At 39.5% G+C, this 23,373-nt stretch overlaps 1 protein-coding gene across 3 annotated transcripts in view; it reads left to right on the top strand.

Moving 5' to 3' along the window:
• NPEPPS (aminopeptidase puromycin sensitive) overlaps nucleotides 1-16,451 on the top strand; it is a 124,188-nt gene extending 107,737 nt beyond the window's left edge. For 2 of the 3 annotated variants that reach the window (XM_068979220.1, XM_068979219.1), the window contains 8 exons: nucleotides 1,252-1,386; nucleotides 2,631-2,850; nucleotides 7,254-7,396; nucleotides 8,003-8,059; nucleotides 11,073-11,180; nucleotides 11,664-11,819; nucleotides 12,088-12,135; nucleotides 15,038-16,451. In XM_068979220.1, coding sequence (XP_068835321.1) covers nucleotides 1,252-1,386; nucleotides 2,631-2,850; nucleotides 7,254-7,396; nucleotides 8,003-8,059; nucleotides 11,073-11,180; nucleotides 11,664-11,819; nucleotides 12,088-12,135; nucleotides 15,038-15,190 — 1,020 coding nt within the window. In that variant the 3' untranslated portion in view covers nucleotides 15,191-16,451. The remainder of the gene's footprint in view (nucleotides 1-1,251; nucleotides 1,387-2,630; nucleotides 2,851-7,253; nucleotides 7,397-8,002; nucleotides 8,060-11,072; nucleotides 11,181-11,663; nucleotides 11,820-12,087; nucleotides 12,136-15,037) is intronic. The other variant, XM_068979221.1, reaches the window with a different exon arrangement.
• Nucleotides 16,452-23,373: the final 6,922 nt, after the last annotated feature.

Raw genomic sequence — 23,373 nt, 5'->3', positions numbered from 1 at the left:
GTCCACCTGTAATGCAAGAGATGCAGGAGACACAGGTTCAGTTCCCTGGGTTGGGAAGGTCCCCTGGAGGAGGGCATGGCAGTCCACTCCAGTGTGCTTGCCTGGAGAATCTCATGGACGGAGGAGCCTGGCGGACTCTTGTCCATTGAGTCAAAAAGAGTTGGACATGACTGAAGTGACTAAACATGCTCACATGCAATAGAATCATGTATTGTCTCAGACTTTCATGCTTGCAGAACTGTTTCTCACTCTGTTTTAAATATATTTTAAAATATTCTCAGTGGACTACTATATATTGCCATTTGGAATTATAACCTGGAGCATATGTAGCAGTATGAAGTTTTTCTTATAAGAAAAAAGTACAGTATGGTTATAATTAGGTAAATAAAGATATTCTTCCTATAGTAAAAGATAAAAACAGTTACTATATTAGAAATGTGAAGTGATTTTTAAATATATAAATAGTAAAATACATATATCTTATATTGTCATTTTATCATTAAAATATTTTGTATATAAATATTATAAAAAATATTTTTGAGTATTGGTAAATAATACTTTGGTCACTAAGTTGTGTCTGACTCTTGCTACTGTGGAATTTCCCAGGCAGGGGTACTGGGGTGGGTTGTGATTTCTTCCTGCAGGGGATCTTCCTGACCCAGGGATCAAACCCTGGTCTCCTGCATCTCAGGCAATCTCCTGAATTGCAAGCAGACTCTTTACTGACTGAGCATAGAAAATAGTGATAGTCAGTGATTACCTCACTCCAAAAATCATATGAAGCTGCCTTTTAAGTCCATGTAATTCTTTAAAATCTAGGTCCTGGCAGTTGCTATTCTGTCGAGACTCTGGGTTCAGCAGATCAATGTAAAGGTTTAGTCTTCCTTGGAGACTTTTATTATCCAAGAGTTTTTATATATAGTAAATATTTTCTATAAACTGAAAACTATCCACTGAAATTAGAAACTTAGCCAGATTATTTCCTCCATTTCAGCCATGTTCTTTCCACTGTCACTCACTTAGCCTCCCACTTATGTCAAGTTTCTGTTTTGTATTGCTTCTGTTTTTATCTTTGATAAGTGATTACTATCTTTATGTGTTGTTTCATTTTATTCCCTGTCTGTTAACATAAATGAGCTTCATTGTTTTTCATCCAGGTGTACTAAAGCTAAAGCTCTTTTCATATCTACAAAAAACTGATTTAAAAAATAAATGCAACTGTTTAATAATACCTGTTGGATGTCTTTTCAGTTAAACCTGGGAACAGTTGGGTTTTACCGGACCCAATACAGCTCAGCCATGCTGGAAAGTTTATTACCAGGTATTCGCGACCTTTCTCTGCCCCCAGTGGATCGACTTGGATTACAGAATGATCTCTTCTCCTTGGTGAGCCTTAAATAGTATGATGGATTTTGTTGATTAAATGGTTTTGTTTTTCCTGGAATGGCTGACTAGAACATAATTAGAAGAATATAGTTCTTCCTGAGAGGTGCATGCCTTTGGGACTAAAGAAAATGACTAATTATTAATTGATATGCAAGATTGAACCTATAGAATTTTCCAGAAACAAATCTCACTTTCTTAAGCCAGCTTTTTGCAACTGTACATAAACGATCATTTGTAAGGCATAAATTCTTTTCAATAGATATAGATATGAACCTTGAAGAGATTTCTCTATTGATGATTTTTTTTTTAATAATTCAGAGTGATTTATATTTTTCTAAAATAGTGGTTGTACTTTGCTGGGAGACTCTAGAATTTTTTAAACATTCCATTATTATTCAAATTATAGCCCATTATCATTCTAAAATGATGTTTTATATTTAGGTTTGTTCAAGAAAAAATTTAAAGGAGCACTTAGTAGTATTATCTTTATAACTCCAAAACATAGGTTAGATAATTTCTAGATGTCTTTGTGATAAAATTGTCAGATTCCTCCTAATGTTCCTTTAATTGGACTTGAAATTTTCATTCCCGTCTATAGTAACTGGTTTTGGATTCCTCCTTTGTATAAACACAGATTAGCATTGATGCACAAAACCTCACATCTGCTGAGCTCATTGCTGAGAGAGACCTGTCCCAGGAGAGTGGTGTGTTTGTGCACTTGGCAGCTGTAACAAAAGTTCTTTTTCCTAACTCTGTTAGTTAATTCTGAAAGGGACGAATTTGTAGTACCTTCCACTTTGTCTTTTAGAAATGAGTAAAGGACAGGCTGAAGTTGACACAGTTTGCAGCTCCAGTTTTGAAAGCACCGCTGTCAAAAACTAAAGCCCCAACTGTTTTTGTACCTTTTCTGACAGTATGAAAATTTTCAAAAGACAAACAATACCAGGACCCTAGAAACTGAATAGAAATAGGAAGTTAACTGTTCTCTTTCTTCTTTGTTCTAAATTGGTGAAATTTTAACATTTTTAAAAAGTAGCTGTTTTATAAATAGCAAAAAAGTAAGGAATGTTGTCATAATACTGTTTTTATTTTATAAAAGTCTACAGTGTTCTGAACTTATATAGTCTAGTCTCTTCCCTAAGGGATGACTAATTAGCAGAAGACAATGCCAAAAATGCATGCTTGTGCTTTTTGTTTTGTTTTTGTTTGAAGACTAGATTGATTTATGTTTTTTCCTATCCCAGGCTCGAGCTGGAATCATTAGCACTGTAGAGGTTCTAAAAGTCATGGAGGCTTTTGTGAATGAGCCCAATTATACTGTATGGAGCGACCTGAGCTGTAACCTGGGGATTCTCTCAACTCTCTTGTCCCACACAGACTTCTATGAGGAAATCCAAGAGTTTGTGAAAGATGTCTTTTCACCTATAGGGGAGAGACTGGGCTGGGACCCAAGACCTGGAGAAGGTAATGAATGTACTGAACGCGGAAGGAACTGATCAGAAATGGGTCCTTTTTAACTCAGCTGTTGTTGTTGTTCAGTCGCTCAGTCGTGTCCGACTCTGCGACCCCGTGGACTGCAGCACGCCAGGCTTCCCTGTCCTTCACCATCTCCTGGAGCTTGCTCACACTTGTGTCCGTAGAGTTGGTGATGCCACCCAACCGTCTCGTCCTTTGTTGTCCCCTTCTCTTGCCTTCAGTCTTTCCCAGCATCAGGGTCTTTGAGTCAGCTCATTAGAAAACTTAGCTGTGGTTAACATTAACATCATCTTTGTATCTATTGGACATTACTATGTATTCAGCTAACTAGAAATGAAGACTTAGGACTTTTAAGCCTCCTGGTGAATTTATATGGGTAACCAACATAAAAACGGTGGTATGTGTATTTGTTGCTAAATATGATTTACGCACAGAGCAAATGGTGGAAATAAGTCTTTTACAGAGTTCCAAAGGCCCATTTTTAGTCAAGAAAAGCTAAAAGGGATTTTGGATTATTTTTTTGTTACCATAAATACCAGACACCTATGTACAACCTGAAATGATGTTGAGAGACACAGAGGCCAGTTTTTTGAATTAAAGGAGTTACTTGCTTTCTACATGTGTTCTCTTTATCTCTGTAATCGTGTGTTTATTCTTTTGCTGTCATGTAAATGTTAGGAATAGTGAGTACAGGCTTTAGATATATTTTCTACCATATGCTAATAACTGAAGGTTGTATTTTCCCCTGCCCTCTTGTTCTGGGAGTCTTTTGCAATAAGAATAATAGTAAAAATTGTCTAGAGCTTTATATCTATCTTTCACTGATTCAGCAAGCACTTATGCACCCAGTAAATACCAGGTACTATACTAGGAGCTGGTGGTATAACAGTGAATAAAAAGTTGCCCTGTGTGGCTTACATTCTAGGGGAAGGCACAGCAAACAATTCAATAGATAGTATTTTAGGTGGCAGCAAATATCATGAATAAAAAGTTTAGGTAAGGTAGGTCAGGAGTAGGAGTAATAAGCCACTGTTTTATAGAATAGAGAGTGGATGGGATATTTAAGCATAAGCCGAGACCTGTAGAAGAGAACTGTGAGGCTATGTAGTGGGGAAATGGTCCAAACAGAAACCAGCAAGTACAGGAGACCTGAGATAGAGGCATGCTTAGGTGCTCAAGGAGTTACATGGAGGCTGGTAAAGTCAGGGCAGAGTAAGTGTGGGAGAGAGGAGGGTGGGAGCAGAGCAACTCCAATAGGACCTTTGGGACTCTCACATTTAGTAGTACGAAAAACTCATTTGGAAGTCTGAAGCAGAGGAACATGACTTGATTTACTCAGCTGTGTGAAGAACAGGCTGTAGTGGGGGAGGCAAAAGAGGAAGCAGGGAGACAAGTTAGAAAGCTGTTTGAGTAATGCATCTGGGTGCTGCCTGCAACGAGCATTTGCAAGTAGTAAATTCTGGGTATGTTTTGAGGGTGGAACTAAAAATACTTGGTGGTGGCCTGACTGTGTGGTGGAGAAAGATGGGAGTCATGAAATTTTGCCCTGAAGAACTGAGTGAAGTTACCATATACAGAGACAGGGAAAACTGTTGTAGAAGCAGGTTTGGGTGCAAAAGGGAATCAGGAGTTTCGTTTTGGACATGTTAAATTTGAGGTCCTTTTAGACATCCAAGTAGAGAGTACCATGCTTAGAGGTGCAGGCTGAGTAATACATTTAGTGCATAGATGGTATTTACAGCCATAAGATTGGATGAGACCACCTATGGCTTGAGTGTAGGTGGAGAAAAGAGGTGTGAGGACTGGGTCCTTGGGCAGTTCAGGATTCAAAGATTGGGTAGAAGAGGGGGAATCAGCAAAGGAGACTGACTGGCCAGTGATGTAGGAGAGTTAGGAGGAAGAGGAGTGTCCTAGAAGCCTTAAGCAGTAGAGGGAGGAAAGCGATCAACTGTGCCAGTATTGTACCAAGTCAGGCAGAATGATGATGAACTGATGGTTACGTTAACTGGGTTCTGTGGCGTGGTGGAAGTCCACCAGGACTTCCCTTCCTCAGATGGTAAAGCATCTGCCTACAATGCAGGACACACAGGTTTGATCCCTGGGTTGGGAAGATCTTCTGGAGAATGAAATGGCAACCCACTCCAGTACTCTTGCCTGGAAAATCCCATGGAGAGAGGAGTGTGGTAGGCTACAGTCCGTGGGATCACAGAGTTACACACGACTGAGCAACTTCACTTGGCATGGTGGTGAACACCACCAGAATGGAAGGAGAGGAAAAGGAGACAGCAGTTTTAGACAACTTTTTAAAGGAGTTTTGCTAAAAAGAAAATCAGGTAAAAGGAACTAGGAGAGAGATGTGGGACCAAGGAGGCACTTTTTTACAGTGGGAAATTTTATAATATGTCTTTGTTGATAAAAATGATACAGTAAAGAAAAATTCATGATGTGAAAGAGAGAGGTAGCTGCTGGAGTGATGGGTAAATACTTGAGAGGAGTTGGCTTTAGGTTGTAAACAGCAGATCCATAAGAACAAGACAGGAAGTAGATGGACACAGATGGAGGTACATTGATGAGTGTTGCACTTTTCTTTCATGATGACAATATGTGAGACTTCACGGGCTCAAAAACACCATTTTGAAATAGGGAGAAATGTCTTCAGTTTTCCAGTTTTACAGATGGAAGAATCAAATATAGCAGAATAATAAAGATACTGCATCAACACAGCAAATCAGCACCAGAATTATAAATTGGTTCTTTTAAGAACCTTAACTAGTCTCTAGTTGTGTTGTCTATTGATTTCTTATGGTTTCCTTAAACCTTTTATGGAGTTACAGTTTAAATACAGCAGAACGCATAAGTTCAATTCAGTGACTGGACAAATGCATACCACGTTTCTGGCCCCACAGGAGGTTGCCCTGAGGCTACTTCCCAGTCGGTTCCTGCCACCCCCTACCCTTCCACCCCCTGCAGGCAAACGCTATTCTGACTTCTTTCACCCTAGATTAATATAGTCTCTTCTAGAACTTTATATAAGTGGGATCATAATATATATTCTGTTATCTGGCTTCTCTCAGTATAATGTTCTAGAGATACATATAAGGTTGTTCATTTCTTTTTATTGCTGAGTGGTGTTTCATTGTATGAATATATCACAATTTATTTGTTGTGCTGTTGGAATCTATCAGTTTGTATGCTAGTATTAACTTTTTTTTGAGATATAATCAGTATACAAAAAAATGCGCCCTTTTAAATACACAGTTCCGTCTTTTCTCACAGAGTTGTACAACTACCACCACCACCACTATCTTAATTCCAGAAAAATTTATTTACACTCAAAAGAAGCTCCATACCTGCTGGCAGTTACTCTCTATTCCCTGGCAGCCCAGTCCCAGGCAACCACTAATCTGCCTAGTGCCTCACAGATCTGCCTGTTGTGACATTTCATATAAATGGAATCATACTCTGTGGCATTTTTTATTTGGCTTCTTTCACTTAATACAGTATTTTCAAGGTTCACCTGTGTTACAGCATGTATCAGCACTTCCTTTTTATAGTCAAATAGTATTTCATTGTATTGCATGATTTTACTACATTTTCTTTGTTCGTTCATCAGTGTATATATGCTTGGATTGTTTCGACTTTTTGACTGTTAGGAATTCATTTCTCCAGAGTGGAACTTCTGGGTCATACTCTGTGTTTATTAACCTTTTGAGGAATTACTGGACTTTTTTTCAAAGTGCCCACACCATTTTACATTCCTACCAGCAGTATATGAGGGTTCTAATTTCTCTCCATCCTGGCCAACACTTGTTATTGTCTTTTTGATTTTAGCCATCCTAATTGGTATGAAGTGGCATCTCATTGTGGTCTTGATTTGTATTTCCCTAATGGCTAATGGTATTGGTTTCATATGCTTATCAGCTACCTGCATATCTTTGGAATAATCCATCAGATTTTGATTGAAAAAATCTAAGATTCCAATTTAATCTCCCTGGCGTACTAGTTCTGTATGTGGCCTTCCTCTAAATTTGGGGTCAAAACTGTATAATCTAAGTGTATTCCTTCCACACATAATTCTTATTGGTGTAATTACCTAGATGGAGAGAATATTTAATAAATATTTAAATGGATACAGTTGGCATTTAATAAATATTTAATAAATACAGTTGGCATAGACAGAGTCAGCGTATTTGCTTATCTTAGTGTGTTACGTACTTCATTCTCATTATTTGATAAATTTAAATCAAGTGTTCTCTCAAGTACTAAGGTAATTGATTCTGTTTGTTCAAGATTGTAGGCATGGTCTAACACAATTATACAATATCCAGGTGGCATATTTGTAAAAAATAAGCTTTTTAAGTAGTTCTGTATCTCTTTTACTTCTCAATCAGGTCACCTAGATGCACTCCTGAGGGGCTTGGTCCTGGGCAAACTAGGGAAAGCAGGACATAAGGCAACATTAGAAGAAGCCCGTCGTCGGTTTAAGGACCATGTGGAAGGGAAACAGATTCTCTCTGCTGATCTGAGGAGTCCGGTAGGTTTTCTTAATAAAGTACTTTGATTTCTAGGTGTCTGCACCATTCTGCGTAGTGTGGAATGTATTTAATAATAACCAAAAATGACCTAAAGAATCTTCTTGCAGTGCAGGAGACCTGGATTTGATCCCTAGGTTGGGAAGATCCCCTGGAGAAGGGAATAGCAACCCACTCCAATATTCTTGCCTGGGAAATCCCATTGACAGAGGAGCCTGGCAGGCTACAGTCCTTGGGGTTGAAAAGAGTCAGACACGACTCTGATTAAACAACAACAAAAATAACCTGAGTATTGACTATAAATCATGCCTAATTCTCGTAATACACACCATCTAGGGAGTCTGTAGGCAACATCTGGTTTGTATAGTCTCTCAGCCCACACTAGGGTACTAAAAGGTGATTATCAGTGCACAGTCTCCTGTGCTTTGCTGTTACTGCCTGCCCTCTACCTTTCTGGTTGCTGAAGTGGGCTCTTAGATTGTTGCCATAATTTGTATGTAATATCCACACAATTTCTTTTTACTTGCTTTCTGTCTTAACATTAGAATATTTGGAATAAGTTACATATAATCAGATGCCTTCTTTTTTGTTCCTGTATTCTCTTGTAGGTCTATCTGACTGTTTTGAAGCATGGTGATGGCACTACCTTAGACATTATGCTAAAGGTGAGTAAATTTGGAAAGGGCTCCTATTTTCTGCTTTTGAAGTTAAATTGACACAGAGTATGACCTTGAATGGTTAAAAAAAAAAAGTCCTAACAAAAGAAATACATGCTGATATGCATACTGTAGGCATGCATATATTTAGGAAGCTATAGGAGAAATATCTGGAGAAGGCAGTGGCAACGCACTTTAGTACTCTTGCCTGGAAAATCCCATGGACCGAGGAACCTGGTGGGCTACAGTCCAGGGGGTCGCTAAGAGTCAGACACGACTGAGCAACTTTACTTTCACTTTTTACTTTCATGCATTGGAGAAGGAAATGGCAACCCACTCCAGTGTTCTTGCCTGGAGAATCCCAGGGATAGGGGGGTCACACAGGGTCAGACATGACTGAAGCAACTTAGCATCAGCAGCAGCAGGAAAAATATCTGCTCATCTGTACCACGAATACAAATGCCAAATCATCTCATTTATTCACTTTTATAAATCACAAGTTTATGTATCTTAAATCTTAATACTAAAATGTTAAGTTAGATTTAAAAGTCCAGTTCTTAAAAATTTTCCCATCAGTGCAAACTTACTTGGGGTTCTGCCCATTTTAAGTTTCTTTCTTTGCCTAGGAAAGGGATAGATGATTAGGTGCCTCAAGGATTTGGTCTGTGCTGGTGCCTCTTACGAACGGACAAGAAATTAATTCACTTGCCTTCATAGCCTCTGTAGTTTCCCAGGGTGGTTGGCATATAGTTAACTCTGACTTAGAAAAAATGTAGATAAAACCATGTCCTTACAACGGCAGTGATCTGTGTTAAAAGTCCTACTGTAGAGCAAGTGCTGTCTCCAGTGTGTATCCATGCAGTTATTAGTCTAGCCTGGTGGCATTAGAGGTGGAGGGAGCTGATTCTACTTAGCAAATAAAATATGCAATACATGCCTAAATACCCAAATCATCCATCAGACCCATTCATTAAAAGATCCACACTTAGGGATCTTAATCAGAATACTTTTCTGACCCCAAGTGCATCAGAATTACAAATCTAACTTCTGGTATTTTAGTTTTAAACAAATCATATTTAAATGATTAGAATGTTTTAAAAATACACAAACTTTATTTAAGAAACTACATTGCAATTGTATTGCTTTAACTGCCTATGTTGTGTAAGGGTTTCCTTTCTAATAACACAAAAAATTATACTTTGGGTTTACCTTTCAACTAAATGACATTAAGGTCTCTTCTCACTCTTAATATTCTGTGAACCTGTGCACTATAAATCATGCATTTCTTTGCATGTGAAATGAGATACTTGGTATATTTTGTCTATTCCATAAAGATATGGGAAAAATAAGGGTTCTGAAAATTTCATGACAGGTCGTTTGACATTTTCATGTTGTGGCATACGTTTAAGAATTTATACCAGTGTGTTTATTTAATAAGAGTTTGCATCTGTTTAACACAAGGGAGCCCACAATGATTCAACTTACTATGCAAAGAGCTCTAATGAAGGCAGAATCAGGGTTCTTCAAGAAACCAGTTAGGGGAGGTTGGGGAGGGATGGACTGGGAGTTTAGAGTTAGCAGGTGCAAACAATTATTGTATATGTGTGTAACTGAATCACTTGCTGTACACTGAAAACTAACACAACATTGTAAATCAACTATACCTATATAAAATTAAAGGAAACAAAGCCAGTTGATGGGAGATGAGAAGGATTTTGTGTTAGTAATTTAAGAATAATGAAGCAGGCTAAAGAACTAATTCAGAGTATATTTGAAATGCAGTGTTACGGTGCCATCTAGTGGACTCCTGTGACAGGTCCTCTTGGGGGTGGGCTGGGGAATGCTTCCTAAATGCCAGCGTTCAGACCTTGACTATTAGAGCTGAAAAGGACCTTAGAAATCATCTGTCCACCCCGCTCATTTTACAGATGGGGAAACTGAGACCCGGAGAGGTTAAGGACTTAGTCAAGATCACACAGCTAGTTAGAGGCAAAGCTGGGTCTAGAACCCAGGTCTTCTGACCTCCTATCTATTTTACTACACTGCTGCTCAAAAGAGTCCAAAGGAAAGGAAGAGGAAACTGGGAGCTGTGATGGGGTCTCCAGACACTGGTCAGTGTTAACTCTTCAGAGGGAAAAAAAAAAGGTCAAGAGAGTCTATAAATTAAGTTGTCTTAGAGAAGTATCTCATATACATTTGAAGTTCTAATTTTTAGAAAAACATAATAATGTTTTGTTTCTAATTATGAAAAGAGATTTTGGTATACTCACTATGGAAGATTTAGAGGCTAGAAAAGTATAAAGAAGAAAATAGAACTTGTAATTTTAAAAAGGTCACAAATATAGCATGTATAATATGATCTTATTGATGATTTGGTTAATGTAAATATAGTAATTTTTTCTTTATGCTTTTCTATTTTCTTAATGTTCTGCATTCATAATACTTTGCAGTTAAAAATGTGATGCTGCATAATCCTACTGATCAGAGACCATTATTAATGTTAACATTTTGATGTGTTTTCAGGGTATTTTCTCCCCTTCTCATTAAATTTTTTAAAATTTAGAACCATTTTGCTTTGTATCCCTTCTTTCAGTTAATATATCAGTGGCATGTTTATGTCATCAAATATTCTTAAAATATTACTTTCAATAATGCTTCCTGTATTTTTTATTGATGAGTTGAATTGATTTCCAGTGGTATTAGTAATGATGATTATTTTGCCTATCTAACATAGAACATTAGTCAGACATCAAATGAATAAAGAATTTGGTCATGATGGGCTCACCCCTTAGATCTTGAGGTTGAACTGCTCAGAACTGATGACAAGCTATTCATGTAGTGAGCACTTACACTTAATGATTTACTGTAGGGGCACAGGACAAATTTAGTGCTCAAACCTCTTGAAAAATATTCTTTTGTTAATTTCATATCCTGCAATCTTAGCCAATGAGAATGTAAAACAAAAGTTTCACCTTATTCAGGGAGAAATTAATTGTCTCTTTCTGTATTTTTTTCACTATAGCTTCACAAACAAGCAGATATGCAGGAAGAGAAAAACCGAATTGAAAGAGTCCTTGGGGCTACTCTTTCACCTGAATTGATTCAAAAAGTCCTCACGTTTGCACTTTCAGTAAGTTACAATGAAAACTGCTTTTAGAGGGAATTATTACCAACTGATCTATAGCAAGTGTCCTTGATTCATTATTCTCTTGATCTGTCTTAATCCTAGACTAAAGGCTTCCTCTTTCTTGAAAAACTGGAGTAAGCTTTTGTTACTAACCACTATATTTCCCTCTAGTGGTAAGAATCAGAATAGTTGGGAGACTATGAAATAAACTGTAAGGGTGACACATCCGTGTGCCTGCTTCCTGTCTCTTTCTTCCTTTACCCGAGAGCAGGTATCTATTGAGCAGCCATCTGTTGTACCCATCTCAGTACTTCATTCTCAGTTTGGCTGATCTGTAGGTTAAACATTCTCCTCTTTGCTAGGAGCTTCTGGTGCCAGTTATTCCTGAAACAAAAAGGGGATTACTTGGGTACCTCAACAGCATTTGCCCTTTCTGGCATCAGACACTATTCTGGATACGGTAGACTTGTAGTTTTCTTTTTTTAGGAAGAGGTACGTCCACAGGACACTGTGTCAGTAATTGGTGGAGTGGCTGGAGGCAGTAAGCATGGAAGGAAGGCTGCTTGGAAATTCATAAAGGACAATTGGGAAGAACTTTATAATCGATACCAGGGAGGATTCTTAATATCTAGACTAATAAAGGTAGGTGAAAATGTTTGAGTAGCTTGCTTATCATGGATATTACTGGGAGACATTCATGATTCATTCAACCCATAGATTATCGTCTGCTTTTTAAAAGTTTCCTGAAGTAGTTACTAGCTTTACTAAAGAGTTTCTCCATAACCCATCCTGTATCCTGTAGAATAAACTGAAGTTGGGAAAGAGTGGTATGATTTGTTTTTATGGTAAATGGAAGTTTGTTCCTAACCTCTTCGTTGTACTTACTATTTATAAACCATTGTTTTTTCAGCTATCAGTTGAGGGATTTGCAGTTGATAAAATGGCTGGAGAAGTTAAGGTAAGGAAAGTACAGTTTACTTTTCACTTTTCAATCCAGAAAATAAAAATACTAATCAAATTATAATCATAGATTGTTGGGGTGACGTACTTTAGTAGTGTCTCCATGTTTTTCTTGGAGAAAGGTTAGGTTGTATCCTTAAGGCCTGAAGAATTTAGAGTTGGAATCATCTTTGAGGGCATTAAAATGTTTGAAAGAATGTGGAATTTAGAGTCAGTCAACCTGGATGTAAATCTGTGCTCTGCCCCTTGTTAATTGGGTGATTTCAAGCAGGCTTTTTAACCTCTATGAGCCCGTCTCCTCTTCCATAAAATGAGGTGATAAGATTGTCTAGACTAAGTAATATAGGGGGCCTGGAACATAGTAGAGCTTTCATATTAGTTCTTTTTCCCTTCTGATACTTTTCATAGGTCTTTTATGTGCACAAAGAGACACGATGACTACGTAGGGACTCTACTCCTAGCCCTTTTCAGTGTCACTTCCACCTTCATTCTTGAAAGCAAGAAGGTTTCAGGGGTGAATTTGGAAATTCTGAGAGCTATAATGTTTGGTTCATATTATGAGTTAATTTACTCAGTCACAGGTTAGTACATAACGGAGAGTCTAGATCAAGATTCAATATTATGTATTGTATTATGTAAATAATTACTTTATTGTAAAGGTAATAAATATTCCTGAAGGAGAAATACATATAATTAGTTCAAGGGGAGGCCAGTGGCCAAGTTAAGGCTAGTAAAGTAGAGGCCTGACTGAAGAGGGCCTTGTAGGCCATATAAAAATGCTCCTAAGAATGGGAAGCCCTTGAAATGGCTTATAAACAAAGGGATGACTTAATCTGGTCTATATTATGATAAGAATTTCAATCTGGCTGCAGTACAGAGAATGCAGTTTGAAAAGGGGAGATACTGGGAAGCAAAAATGATAAAGTAGCTTGGAGGAGATGGAGTAATGAAAGAGATTCAGTTCAGTTGCTCGGTGGTGTTTGACTCTTTGCGACCCCATGGACTGCAGCTCGCCAGGCTTCCCTGTCCATCACCAACTCCTGGAGCTTGCTTAAACTCATGTCCATCACCAATTCCCAGAGTTTACCCAAACTCATCTCCATTGAGTCAGTGATGCCATCCAACCACCTCATCCTCTGTCGTCCCCTTCTCCTCCCACCTTCAATCTTTCCAAGCATCAAGGTCTTTTGAAATGAATCAGTTCTTTGCATCAGGTGGTCAAAGTATTGGATTTTCAGCTTTAGCATCGGTCCTCCGATGAATATTCAGGACAGATTTCCTTTAGGATGGACTGGTTGGATGTCCTTGCAGTCCAAGGGACTCTCAAGAGTCTCCTCCGACACCACAGTTCAAAAGCATCAATTCGTTGGCGCTCAGCTTTCTTTATGGTCCAACTCTCACATCCATACATGACTACTGGAAAAACCATAGCTTTGACTAGATGGACCTTTGTTGGCAAAGTAATGTCTCTGCTTTTTAATATGCTGTCTAGGTTGGTCATAACTTTTCTTCCAAGAAGCAAGCATCTTTTAATTTCATGGCTGCAGTCACCACCTGCAGTGATTTTGGAGACCCAAAAAATAAAGTCTGTCACTGTTTCCATTGTTTCCCCATCTATTTGCCATGAAGTGATGGGACCAGATGCCACGATCTTAGTTTTCTGAATGTTGGGTTTTAAGCCAACTTTTTCACCCTCCTCTTTGACTTTCATCAAGAGGCTCTTCAGTTCTTTGCTTTCTGCCATAAGGGTGGTGTCATCTGCATATCTGAGGTTACTGATATTTCTCCCAGCAATCTTGATTCCAGGGCTTGTTTTGTTAATCTTTAATACAGCCAATATTTACTGAATGTTTTGTCTGTATTGTGAACATATCTGGGGGAGGAAGAAGGAAGTAGTCAAGGATAATTTCCAGGTTTCTCATATGTAAGCAGTGGTACTATTTGTTGAGGTAGAATGAGAGGAAGTCTTACTCAGGCTCTAAGAACCCAACTGTGATAGGATCCTTGGAGCAGGAGCCATTGTCATCCATGTCAGTAAAGTGACTGATTTCTAAGAGGTTTAGACTTAATCTGATGAATTAGTCATTCTCTCTTATACACCTGTGATGACTAGTTCAAAGGAAAGACCCCCACCTCCACACCTGGCTCAGTCCCTATCCTTTTGCTGGTTGATATTTTCTATGAAACCAGGTGTACTTCATTAGAAAATGGTTTATTCAGCTTTTAATCAGTAAGCACTGCAATAATTACAATGAACTCTGAAGTAGTTTACTGTATGAAAATGTGTCTATAAAATTTTAAATTATTAGAATATGGCAGCAATTTAAGCTTCTTAGTTTTATTATCCCTTACACATTAATCTTTATTGGAAGTAGCCAAAATGTGTTGAATCCTTAACTACTCTATGCCAAATATTTTATTTTCTCATAGATGATAAAACAGAGCAGTTAATTTACTCAGTCACACTTTAGTACATGATGGAGCCTAGATCAAGTCCCAAGGCTGATTTCAAAGTCTAGACTTCAAGTAGGTTTTTTTTAACCCCTGTGAGCCAGTCGCATCTGTAAATTGGGTGATAAGATTGTCATTTAGATGAAATAACACAGGGGGCCTGGTCCTTGATAATAGTTCTTTTTTACTTTCTTTTGCTGCTTGGACAGTGAGCCTTTAAGAATATAGGTTCTTTCTCTCTGATTAGGCTTTTTAGCATATAATACATTAGGGGAAGAATTCCTACAGGTCTAAGGTGCAGCTTGTTTTCTTTTAGCCTGGCAGTGGTAAATTTCCATGAGTGAAGCTTATGAACCCTTCATAGACAGTGGGTATTTTTTCATGACCTGTGATATTAGCTTCTTACTGTTGCTAGTAATGATCCTACATTCTGGATTGTTTTATGCCAGGCTTTCTTCGAGAGTCACCCAGCTCCTTCAGCTGAGCGTACCATCCAGCAGTGTTGTGAAAATATCCTGCTGAATGCTGCTTGGCTAAAGCGTGATGCTGAGAGCATCCACCAGTACCTCCTTCAGCGAAAGGCCTCGCCGCCCACAGCATGAACCTGGAGCACACCGCCACTGCGGTTCTACTGCTTTGTGCAGGGATAAGGTGGAGCGACTGAACAGCTGATTCACATGCCAAGAATTTGGAGTCTGCTTTCAAGCCAGTGGGGGTTGGACAATGAATGTAGTTAACTGGTTCCTGCTCACACTCCAGAATTAAATTCTATTGAAAAAGGAAAATCAGCAATTCAGCAAAAAAATAAAAATGTAAATATGATAGTAATAAAATAGAGCATAACGAAACTGTGAAACTTCCTGAAGCCTTGTCAGTGGTTTAAAGTATTTAACACTCTCCTGTTAATGACAGATGTTCTGTTTTTATAACCTACGAAAAGGAAACTAGAGGCTTCTGTAAAGAGGATTTTTGTGAAGTGGGTTCTACAAACAGCCTACAAGCCAAGTGTCCATTGCTGGGAATGGTTAAACATTAAAGGCTGATAGCTGGTATAATATAGAGTCTGTGCATAATCTCAAGTGGGGTTTTTTGTTTTTTGTTTATTTGGCATGGGGACTGATCAGGAAGATATATTTTCCTGCATAACTCAATCTGAACCAAGGATTGTAGTTTTCCTCCTTGCCTTCCCTTCTGTGTGACCCCTTGGCAAGAAAAAAAAAAAAAAGTTTTAAAAAAATCCAACAAAAACCTATCCTGGTCTGGGTTTTTTCCTTCCCTTAGTTCCATCCCAACCCACCACCCCGGTGTCCTTCTTAGAGATAAATAATAAGGAAACATCTTTTATAGCCACATTAAATAAGAGAAACTGATATACATTATTTTTTTCTTTCTTTTTTAAGATGACTTTTAAGAATCCTGAAATGCATATAGGTGAGACAATAGAAATGACAGGTTTTCAGCCAGGCCTTTCTGAAGGAGCTATTCTGCTGAAAACGGTCTGACAGGCCAACTGTTGACCCTCTCTCTGACAGTATCAGCACTGGCTTCTCCTGGTTCAGTTCGGGCCTGTAACAAGTCAGTGGTTGCTGATGCAGGGCCCATGTATTCGTGGTAACTGGTTTAAAAAAACAAAGACTGTAAGCCTGTGTGTGCCACTCTGCTTCCACAGTGTATCCTACTAACAAGCCTCACCAACCTAATCCAGTGAGTTTTAACTCTAAATCTCATTCCTTTCCTCTTTCCCTACTTTTTTTCTTTTCTTTTTCTTTAAAAAAAAAAATATTTTTGTGTGTTATTAACAGGAATTCATATTTGGTGTGGCTTAACTGTATTTCAGAAGGTCATCAGATTGTGAGACTGCTTCCTTGAAACATTTTTGTGCTATTGTTTTAAAAAAATAATAATTAAAAAACAGTTGGCGTTAATAAAAATGTCAATGTGAAATCAATGTCCTGATGTCCTCTGTTCTCTTCGGTAAGCAAGTAAAACCTTTTCTGTCATTCAGGGGGATTATAAGAAGTTTTACTGCCATAGGGGTTTTTTGAGTCTAAGAAAATCCAGTTGCTGAGTTTCTAATGAATAGTACCTAGCCAGAAATACCCTAAGATTCCTCCTAAATTACTTCTGGATTAACTCAGAAACCTCTTATAGCTCCTTAGAGTCAGCATTCACGAGTTAACCTTAGCCTGCCAGTTCCTATGTCCTGAGGCTTCCTTTTATCTAGGCATGTGCTTACGGTACCAGCAAAGTAAAGACTCCAAACAGACTGAGAGAAATTATTTTAATGAAAGAACTCAAATCAAATGCTGGAAAGAAGTTGTCTCAGTTTTAGCACACATGCAAGTTGTGTGTATATAACAGTTCAGTGGTTTGAGTCATGCTGGGGAGGAGACGGTGCCGGCTGCATTCCTCTTCAGAACTGCTGCTCATCCTGTTTTGTGTCCCAGGTCTTGACCCCCATGGACTGCATCAACAGGTTCCATTGCCCTTTGACTTTAGGTTGTGTTGATCCAATTAGTAACACCCTCAGAAGATCAAAAGGCTGAGGAATGGATATTTAGAAGCCTGGATATTTATTTCCCTGGCTTCTAAGTCACCAGGTCACATAGGTTGTCTGTGTTCCTCTACCAAAGACTGTGACTCCTAACAAGCAGCCCTCTTTAGCTTCTAGCTCCTTCTCTCTGCCCCTTTAGATCTAGGGATAGAAAGGACCACTCATTTACTACCTCCTGAACTCTGCCCATGTCTTTGTGAACAGTCCCTTTATTAAACCTCCTTCAAATTACCCAGTTTTAGTGTATTCTCTGTTTTCCACTAATACCTTGATTGATTTGGGCACCAAAGTCTTGATGCTTTGGGTCTCTAAAGGTCTTAATCCAGCCTTTTCTGTGTCAGGTATTTTGTTTTGTTTTATGTGGCTGTGCCGTGAGGCTTGTGGAATCTTAATTTCCCGACCAGGGATTGAACCAATGCCCTCGGCAACAAAAGCATGGAGTCCTAACCACTGGACTGCAAAGGAATTCCCTGTCAGATGTTTTAGTTTACTGTTTGTCTTCCAAATAGCTCCCTATCCTAGGTAATATAGTCATTTTACAGATGAGAAAGCAGGCTCAGAAAAATTAGGTAGTTAAACAGCAAATAACTCTCAGTCCTAGTGGTCAACTCAAGCTTGCCAGTCTGCACGAACCTGTGTTCTTCCAGCTGATTGTTAGGTTTCCACGATTAGAAGATCATGCAGTCACAATGGATACAAGCAATAGCTTTAAAAATACTTAATGATTCTCCTTTTCCCTAATTTTTGTGAAAGTTCCTCAGTCGTGTCTGACTCTTTGCGACCCCATGGACTACAGTCCGTGGAATTCTCAAGGCCAGAATAGTGGAGTGTGTAGCCTTTCCCTTCTCCAGAGGATCTTCCCAACCCAGGGATTGAACCCAGGTCTCCCACATTGCACATGGATTCTTTACCAGCTGAGCCACAAGGAAAGCCCAAGAATACAGGAGTGGGTAGCCTATCCCTTCTCCAGCATATCTTCCTGATCAAGGACTCAAACCGGGGTCTCCAGCATTGCAGGCGGATTCTTTACCAATGGAGATATCAGGGAAACCTCTTTTCTGTAATATCCATTGGTTAAAATTTTTAGAAAGTTGGGAAGAAAGACGAATGTGTTAGTTTCTTATAGAAAATGTTATTTTATATTTATGGGAAGCAGTAGAGGCTTTTGGGACAGTGGGCAGCAGTGGATGAATTCTTATCTGCCATTTTCTAAGAATGAGTTTCAGGAAGTAAGGAACCCCTCTATAAAGAATGTATCTCTGTAGTGTGCAATTTGGGGAGTATGAGGGGGTTTATAGCTTTAAATCAAGTCTTTCAACTCTGTTATCCAAATGAGTCCTGGACTTGGAGCCACATTTGTAGGGCTAGTGATTTTTTTCTCAGCAAGAAAATAAAAAGCTTTTGGTAATATAATGTTGACTGTATACTTACAGTATCGTATTTGACTGAAGAATAAATCTGCCGTTACTAGTTTTAGGATCTCGGAGTCGTTTTTCATAAGACTGTCTTCTGTGGGCTTATACCAGGTGGCTCAGTAGTAAAGAATCCACCTGCCGATGCAGGAGACTCGGGTTTGATTCAGGAAGTTCCCCTGGAGAAGGGATAGGCCACCTACTCCAGTATTCTTGCCGGGGAAATCCCATGGACATAAGAGCCTGGTGGGCTATAGTCCTTGGAGTAGGGTGGCAAAGAGTGCATGACTTAGCATGCATCTTTTCTGGTAATGCAAAATACCCACCCCAAACTGACCTGCCTTAGAACAATCCTAGCACAGGTGAAATGGTCAAGGTGTTTGGTTTCAAATGCAAGAGTGAGACAGGGGACCCTGACATTAATGAAACATGTGGGCCAAATAACTTACTTTCCCTAGGAAACCAAGTCAGAGGATGATTGGTTCTTCTAACGGTTTGATGGTTAACTTTGTGATAAACGGTAGTGTCAGGAAGGAAAGCTGATTGGTCTGTTACTGCCACTTGTGGATAACTCTTGTTGTTCAGTCGCTAAGTTGTGTCCGACTCTTTTTGACCCCATCGACTGCAGCACGCCAGGGTTCCCTGTCCTTTGCCATCTCTGGAGTTAGCTTGAACTCATGTCGTTGAGTCAGTGATGCCATCCAACCATCTCATTCTCTGTCACCTCTTTATCCTGCCCTCAGTCTTTCCCAGCATCAGGGTCTTTTCCAATGAGTTGGCTCTTCACATCAGGTGGCCAAAGAGAACTCTGCTTCTCTGATTTTGTTGCTGATATGCTTTCACTCCTGAGTTCCTGGTCCAATGTTGGGGTGGAATTAGCAACAGAGAAGGAACATAGCTTACTATCTATCATAGCTTGTGCTTTCTCAGGAAGCTGCTGCCAACTGACAGTAGATATGCTATACACCAATTAAAATGAACACCAAGAAGGGAAAAACAGTCTTGCCATAGTTTGGCTGATCATACCAATATGGTGACACCCACCTCCTCTCACCTCCCAACAACCTTAACCTTTATCATAAATTTGACAAATTGTACAGGTATACACTACACTGCAATCTTAACCCACTCATTAAGGTGTTGATTACCTTGTATTGTGTAGCCTAACCTTATGGATATACTCTTCTTCATGCTTATTAGACTTTTAAAGACATCAAGAAGAAAACAGTACACTGAATGGCTGATGATTTAATAGGAGAAATCTCAAGACAACACAGGATACAAGATAGTGGAGGAGAGGTGGAGAGAAACAGTTGATAAGAAAAATACAAAACATTAAAAATATTTGAAATTAATGAGGATGGGTGAGATGATTACTGCTTTTCTAATAGGTCAGTGGCCTTTTCTATCAATGGAGCATTTAAAGTCAGGAGAATATGAGGGGTGCAGAAGGATGAAGTGAATGCTGTGGCCTTTACAAGTGCAAAGAAGCGCCTCCACTCATGTCATCCTTGAAACAGACTCTCTCCCCACTGGGTAGACAGCATGTCTTATAGAAGATCTCTTGGCTACCAAAGCTGGTCTTTCCCTGCCTCTGCTGACACTTTGCTCCCTATAAATGGAAAATTCTAGACCTGTGTGTCCAAATACAGTAGCCACCAGCCATATGCAGCTATTTAAGTTTAAAGTAAGTCCCACATTCAAGTGCTCAGTAGCCACCCATGGCTGCTGCTGCTAAGTCGCTTCAGTCGTGGCTGCCATATTGGGCAGTACAGATATAGATCATATCCATAGCTGAAGAAAGTTCTATTTGAGCACCCTGATCTACACCTAGTATGTGCAAGTGTATGTTTTGTGTATGGTAGAGAATAATTAGGTAAGTCTATGCAGAATGATCTCTGTTCATCTCCAAGGCAAACCATTCAGTATCACAGTTATCCAAGTCTACGCCCCAACCAGTAACGCTGAAGAAGCTGAAGTTGAACAGTTTTATGAAGACCTACAAGACCTTTTAGAACTAACACCCAAAAAAGATGTCTTTTTCATTATAGGGGACTGGAATGCAAAAGTAGGAAGTCAAGAAACACCTGGAGTAACAGGCAAATTTGGCCTTGGAATGCGGAATGAAGCAGGGCAAAGACTAATAGAGTTTTGCCAAGAAAATGCACTGGTCATAGCAAACACCCTCTTCCAACAACACAAGAGAAGACTACATGTGGACATCACCAGATGGTCAACACCGAAATCAGATTGATTATATTCTTTGCAGCCAAAGATGGAGAAGCTCTATACAGTCAACAAAAACAAGACCAGGAGCTGACTGTGGCTCAGATCATGAACTCCTTATTACCAAATTCAGACTCAAATTGAAGAACGTAGGGAAAACCACTAGACCATTCAGGTATGACCTAAACCAAATCCCTTATGATTATACAGTGGAAGTGAGAAATAGATTTAAGGGCCTAGATCTGATAGATAGAGTGCCTGATGAACTATGGAATGAGGTTCGTGACATTGTACAGGAGACAGGGATCAAGACCATCCCCATAGAAAAGAAATGCAAAAAAGCATAATGGCTGTATGGGGAGGCCTTACAAATAGCTGCGAAAAGAAGAGAGGCGAAAAGTAAAGGAGAAAAGGAAAGATATAAGCATCTGAATGCAGAGTTCCAAAGAATAGCAAGAAGAGAGAAGAAAGCCTTCTTCAGTGATCAGTGCAAAGAAATAGAGGAAAAGAACAGAATGGGAAAGACTAGAGATCTCTTCAAGAAAATTAGAGATACCAAGGAAACATTTCATGCAAAGATGGGCTCAATAAAGGACAGAAATGGTATGGACCTAACAGAAGCAGAAGATATTAAGAAGAGGCAGCAAGAATACACAGAAGGAAAAAAAAGAAAACAGAAGAACTGTACAAAAAAGATCGTCACGACCCAGATAATCATGATGGTGTGATCACTAATCTAGAGCCAGACATCCTGGAATGTGAAGTCAAGTGGGCCTTAGAAAGCATCACTATGAACAAAGCTAGTGGAGGTGATGGAATTCCAGTTGAGCTGTTTCAAATCCTGAAAGATGATGCTGTGAAAGTGCTGCAATCCATATGCCAGCAAATTTGGAAAACTCAGCAGTGGCCACAGGACTGGAAAGGTCAGTTTTCATTCCAATCCCAAAGAAAGGCAATGCCAAAGAATGCTCAAACTACCACACAACTGCACTCATCTCATGCCAGTAAAGTAATGCTCAAAATTCTCCAAGCCAGGCTTCAGCAGTCCGTGAACCATGAACTCCCTGATGTTCAAGCTGGTTTTAGAAAAGGCAGAGGAACCAGAGATCAAATTGCCGACATCTGCTAGATCATGGAAAAAGCAAGAGAGGTCCAGAAAAACATCTATTTCTGCTTTATTGACTATGTCAAAGCCTTTGACTGTGTGGATCACAATAAACTGTGGAAAATTCTTAAAGAAATGGGAATACCAGACCACCTGACCTGCCTCTTGAGAAATCTGTATGCAGGTCAGGAAGCAACAGTTAGAACTGGACATGGAACAACAGACTGGTTCCAAATAGGAAAAGGAGTACATCAAGGCTGTGTATTGTCACCCTGCTTATTTAACTTCTATGCAGAGTACATCATGAGAAACGCTGGGCTGGAAGAAACACAAGCTGGAATCAAGATTGCCGGGAGAAATATCAATAACCTCAGATATGCAGATGACACCACCCTAATGGCAGAAAGTGAAGAGGAACTCAAAAGCCTCTTGATGAAAGTGAAAGAAGAGAGTGAAAAAGTTGGCTTAAAGCTCAACATTCAGAAAACGAAGATCATGGCATCCGGTCCCATCACTTCATGGGAAATAGATGGGGAAACAGTGGAAACAGTGTCAGACTTTATTTTGGGGGGCTCCAAAATCACTGCAGATGGTGACTGCAGCCATGAAATTAAAAGACGCTTACTCCTTGGAAGAAAAGTTATGACCAACCTAGATAGCACATTCAAAAGCAGAGACATTACTTCGCCAACAAAGGTCCGTCTAGTCAAGGCTATGGTTTTTCCTGTGGTCATGTATGGGTGTGAGAGTTGGACTGTGAAGAAGGCTGAGTGCCGAAGAATTGATGCTTTTGAACTGTGGTGTTGGAGAAGACTCTTGAGAGTCCCTTGGACTGCTAGGAGATCCAACCAGTCCATTCTGAAGATCAGCCCTGGGATTTCTTTGGAAGGAATGATGCTAAAGCTGAAACTCCAGTACTTTGGCCACCTCATGTGTGGAGTTGACTCATTGGAAAAGACTCTGATGCTGGGGGGGATTGGGGGCAGGAGGAGAAGGGGACAACAGAGGATGAGAGATGAGACTCACTCAATGGATGTGAGTCTGAGTGAACTCCGGGAGTTGGTGATGGACAGGGAGGCCTGGCGTGCTGCGATTCATGGGGTTGCAAAGAGTCGGACATGACTGAGCGACTGAACTGAACTAGCTGATGCTCTGCTTGGGCTTCCCAGGTGGTGCTATTGGTAAAGAACCTGCCTGTCATTTCAAAAGACAAGAGACATGGGTTTTATCCATGGGTGAGGATGATCCCCTGGAGGAGGGCATGGCATCCCACTCCAGTATTCTTGCCTGGAGAATCCAATGGACAGAGTAGCCTGATGGGCTACAATGGGGTCACAAAGAACCGGACGTGACTGAAGTGACTTTGCATACATGCATGCTTTTACCAACCTCACTGTAACAATTTGCTATTCATCTAAATGTATCCCCTTAAAATTTTAATTCTGTTCACAAATGTAATACATACCCATTTTCCAAATTTTGAAAGGA

Source organism: Capricornis sumatraensis, chromosome 8, assembly GCF_032405125.1.
Source record: "Capricornis sumatraensis isolate serow.1 chromosome 8, serow.2, whole genome shotgun sequence".
Classification (NCBI taxonomy): domain Eukaryota; kingdom Metazoa; phylum Chordata; class Mammalia; order Artiodactyla; family Bovidae; genus Capricornis; species Capricornis sumatraensis.
The sequence above is the reverse complement of the archived record's forward strand: the minus strand, read 5'-3'. Positions and strand labels throughout refer to the sequence as shown.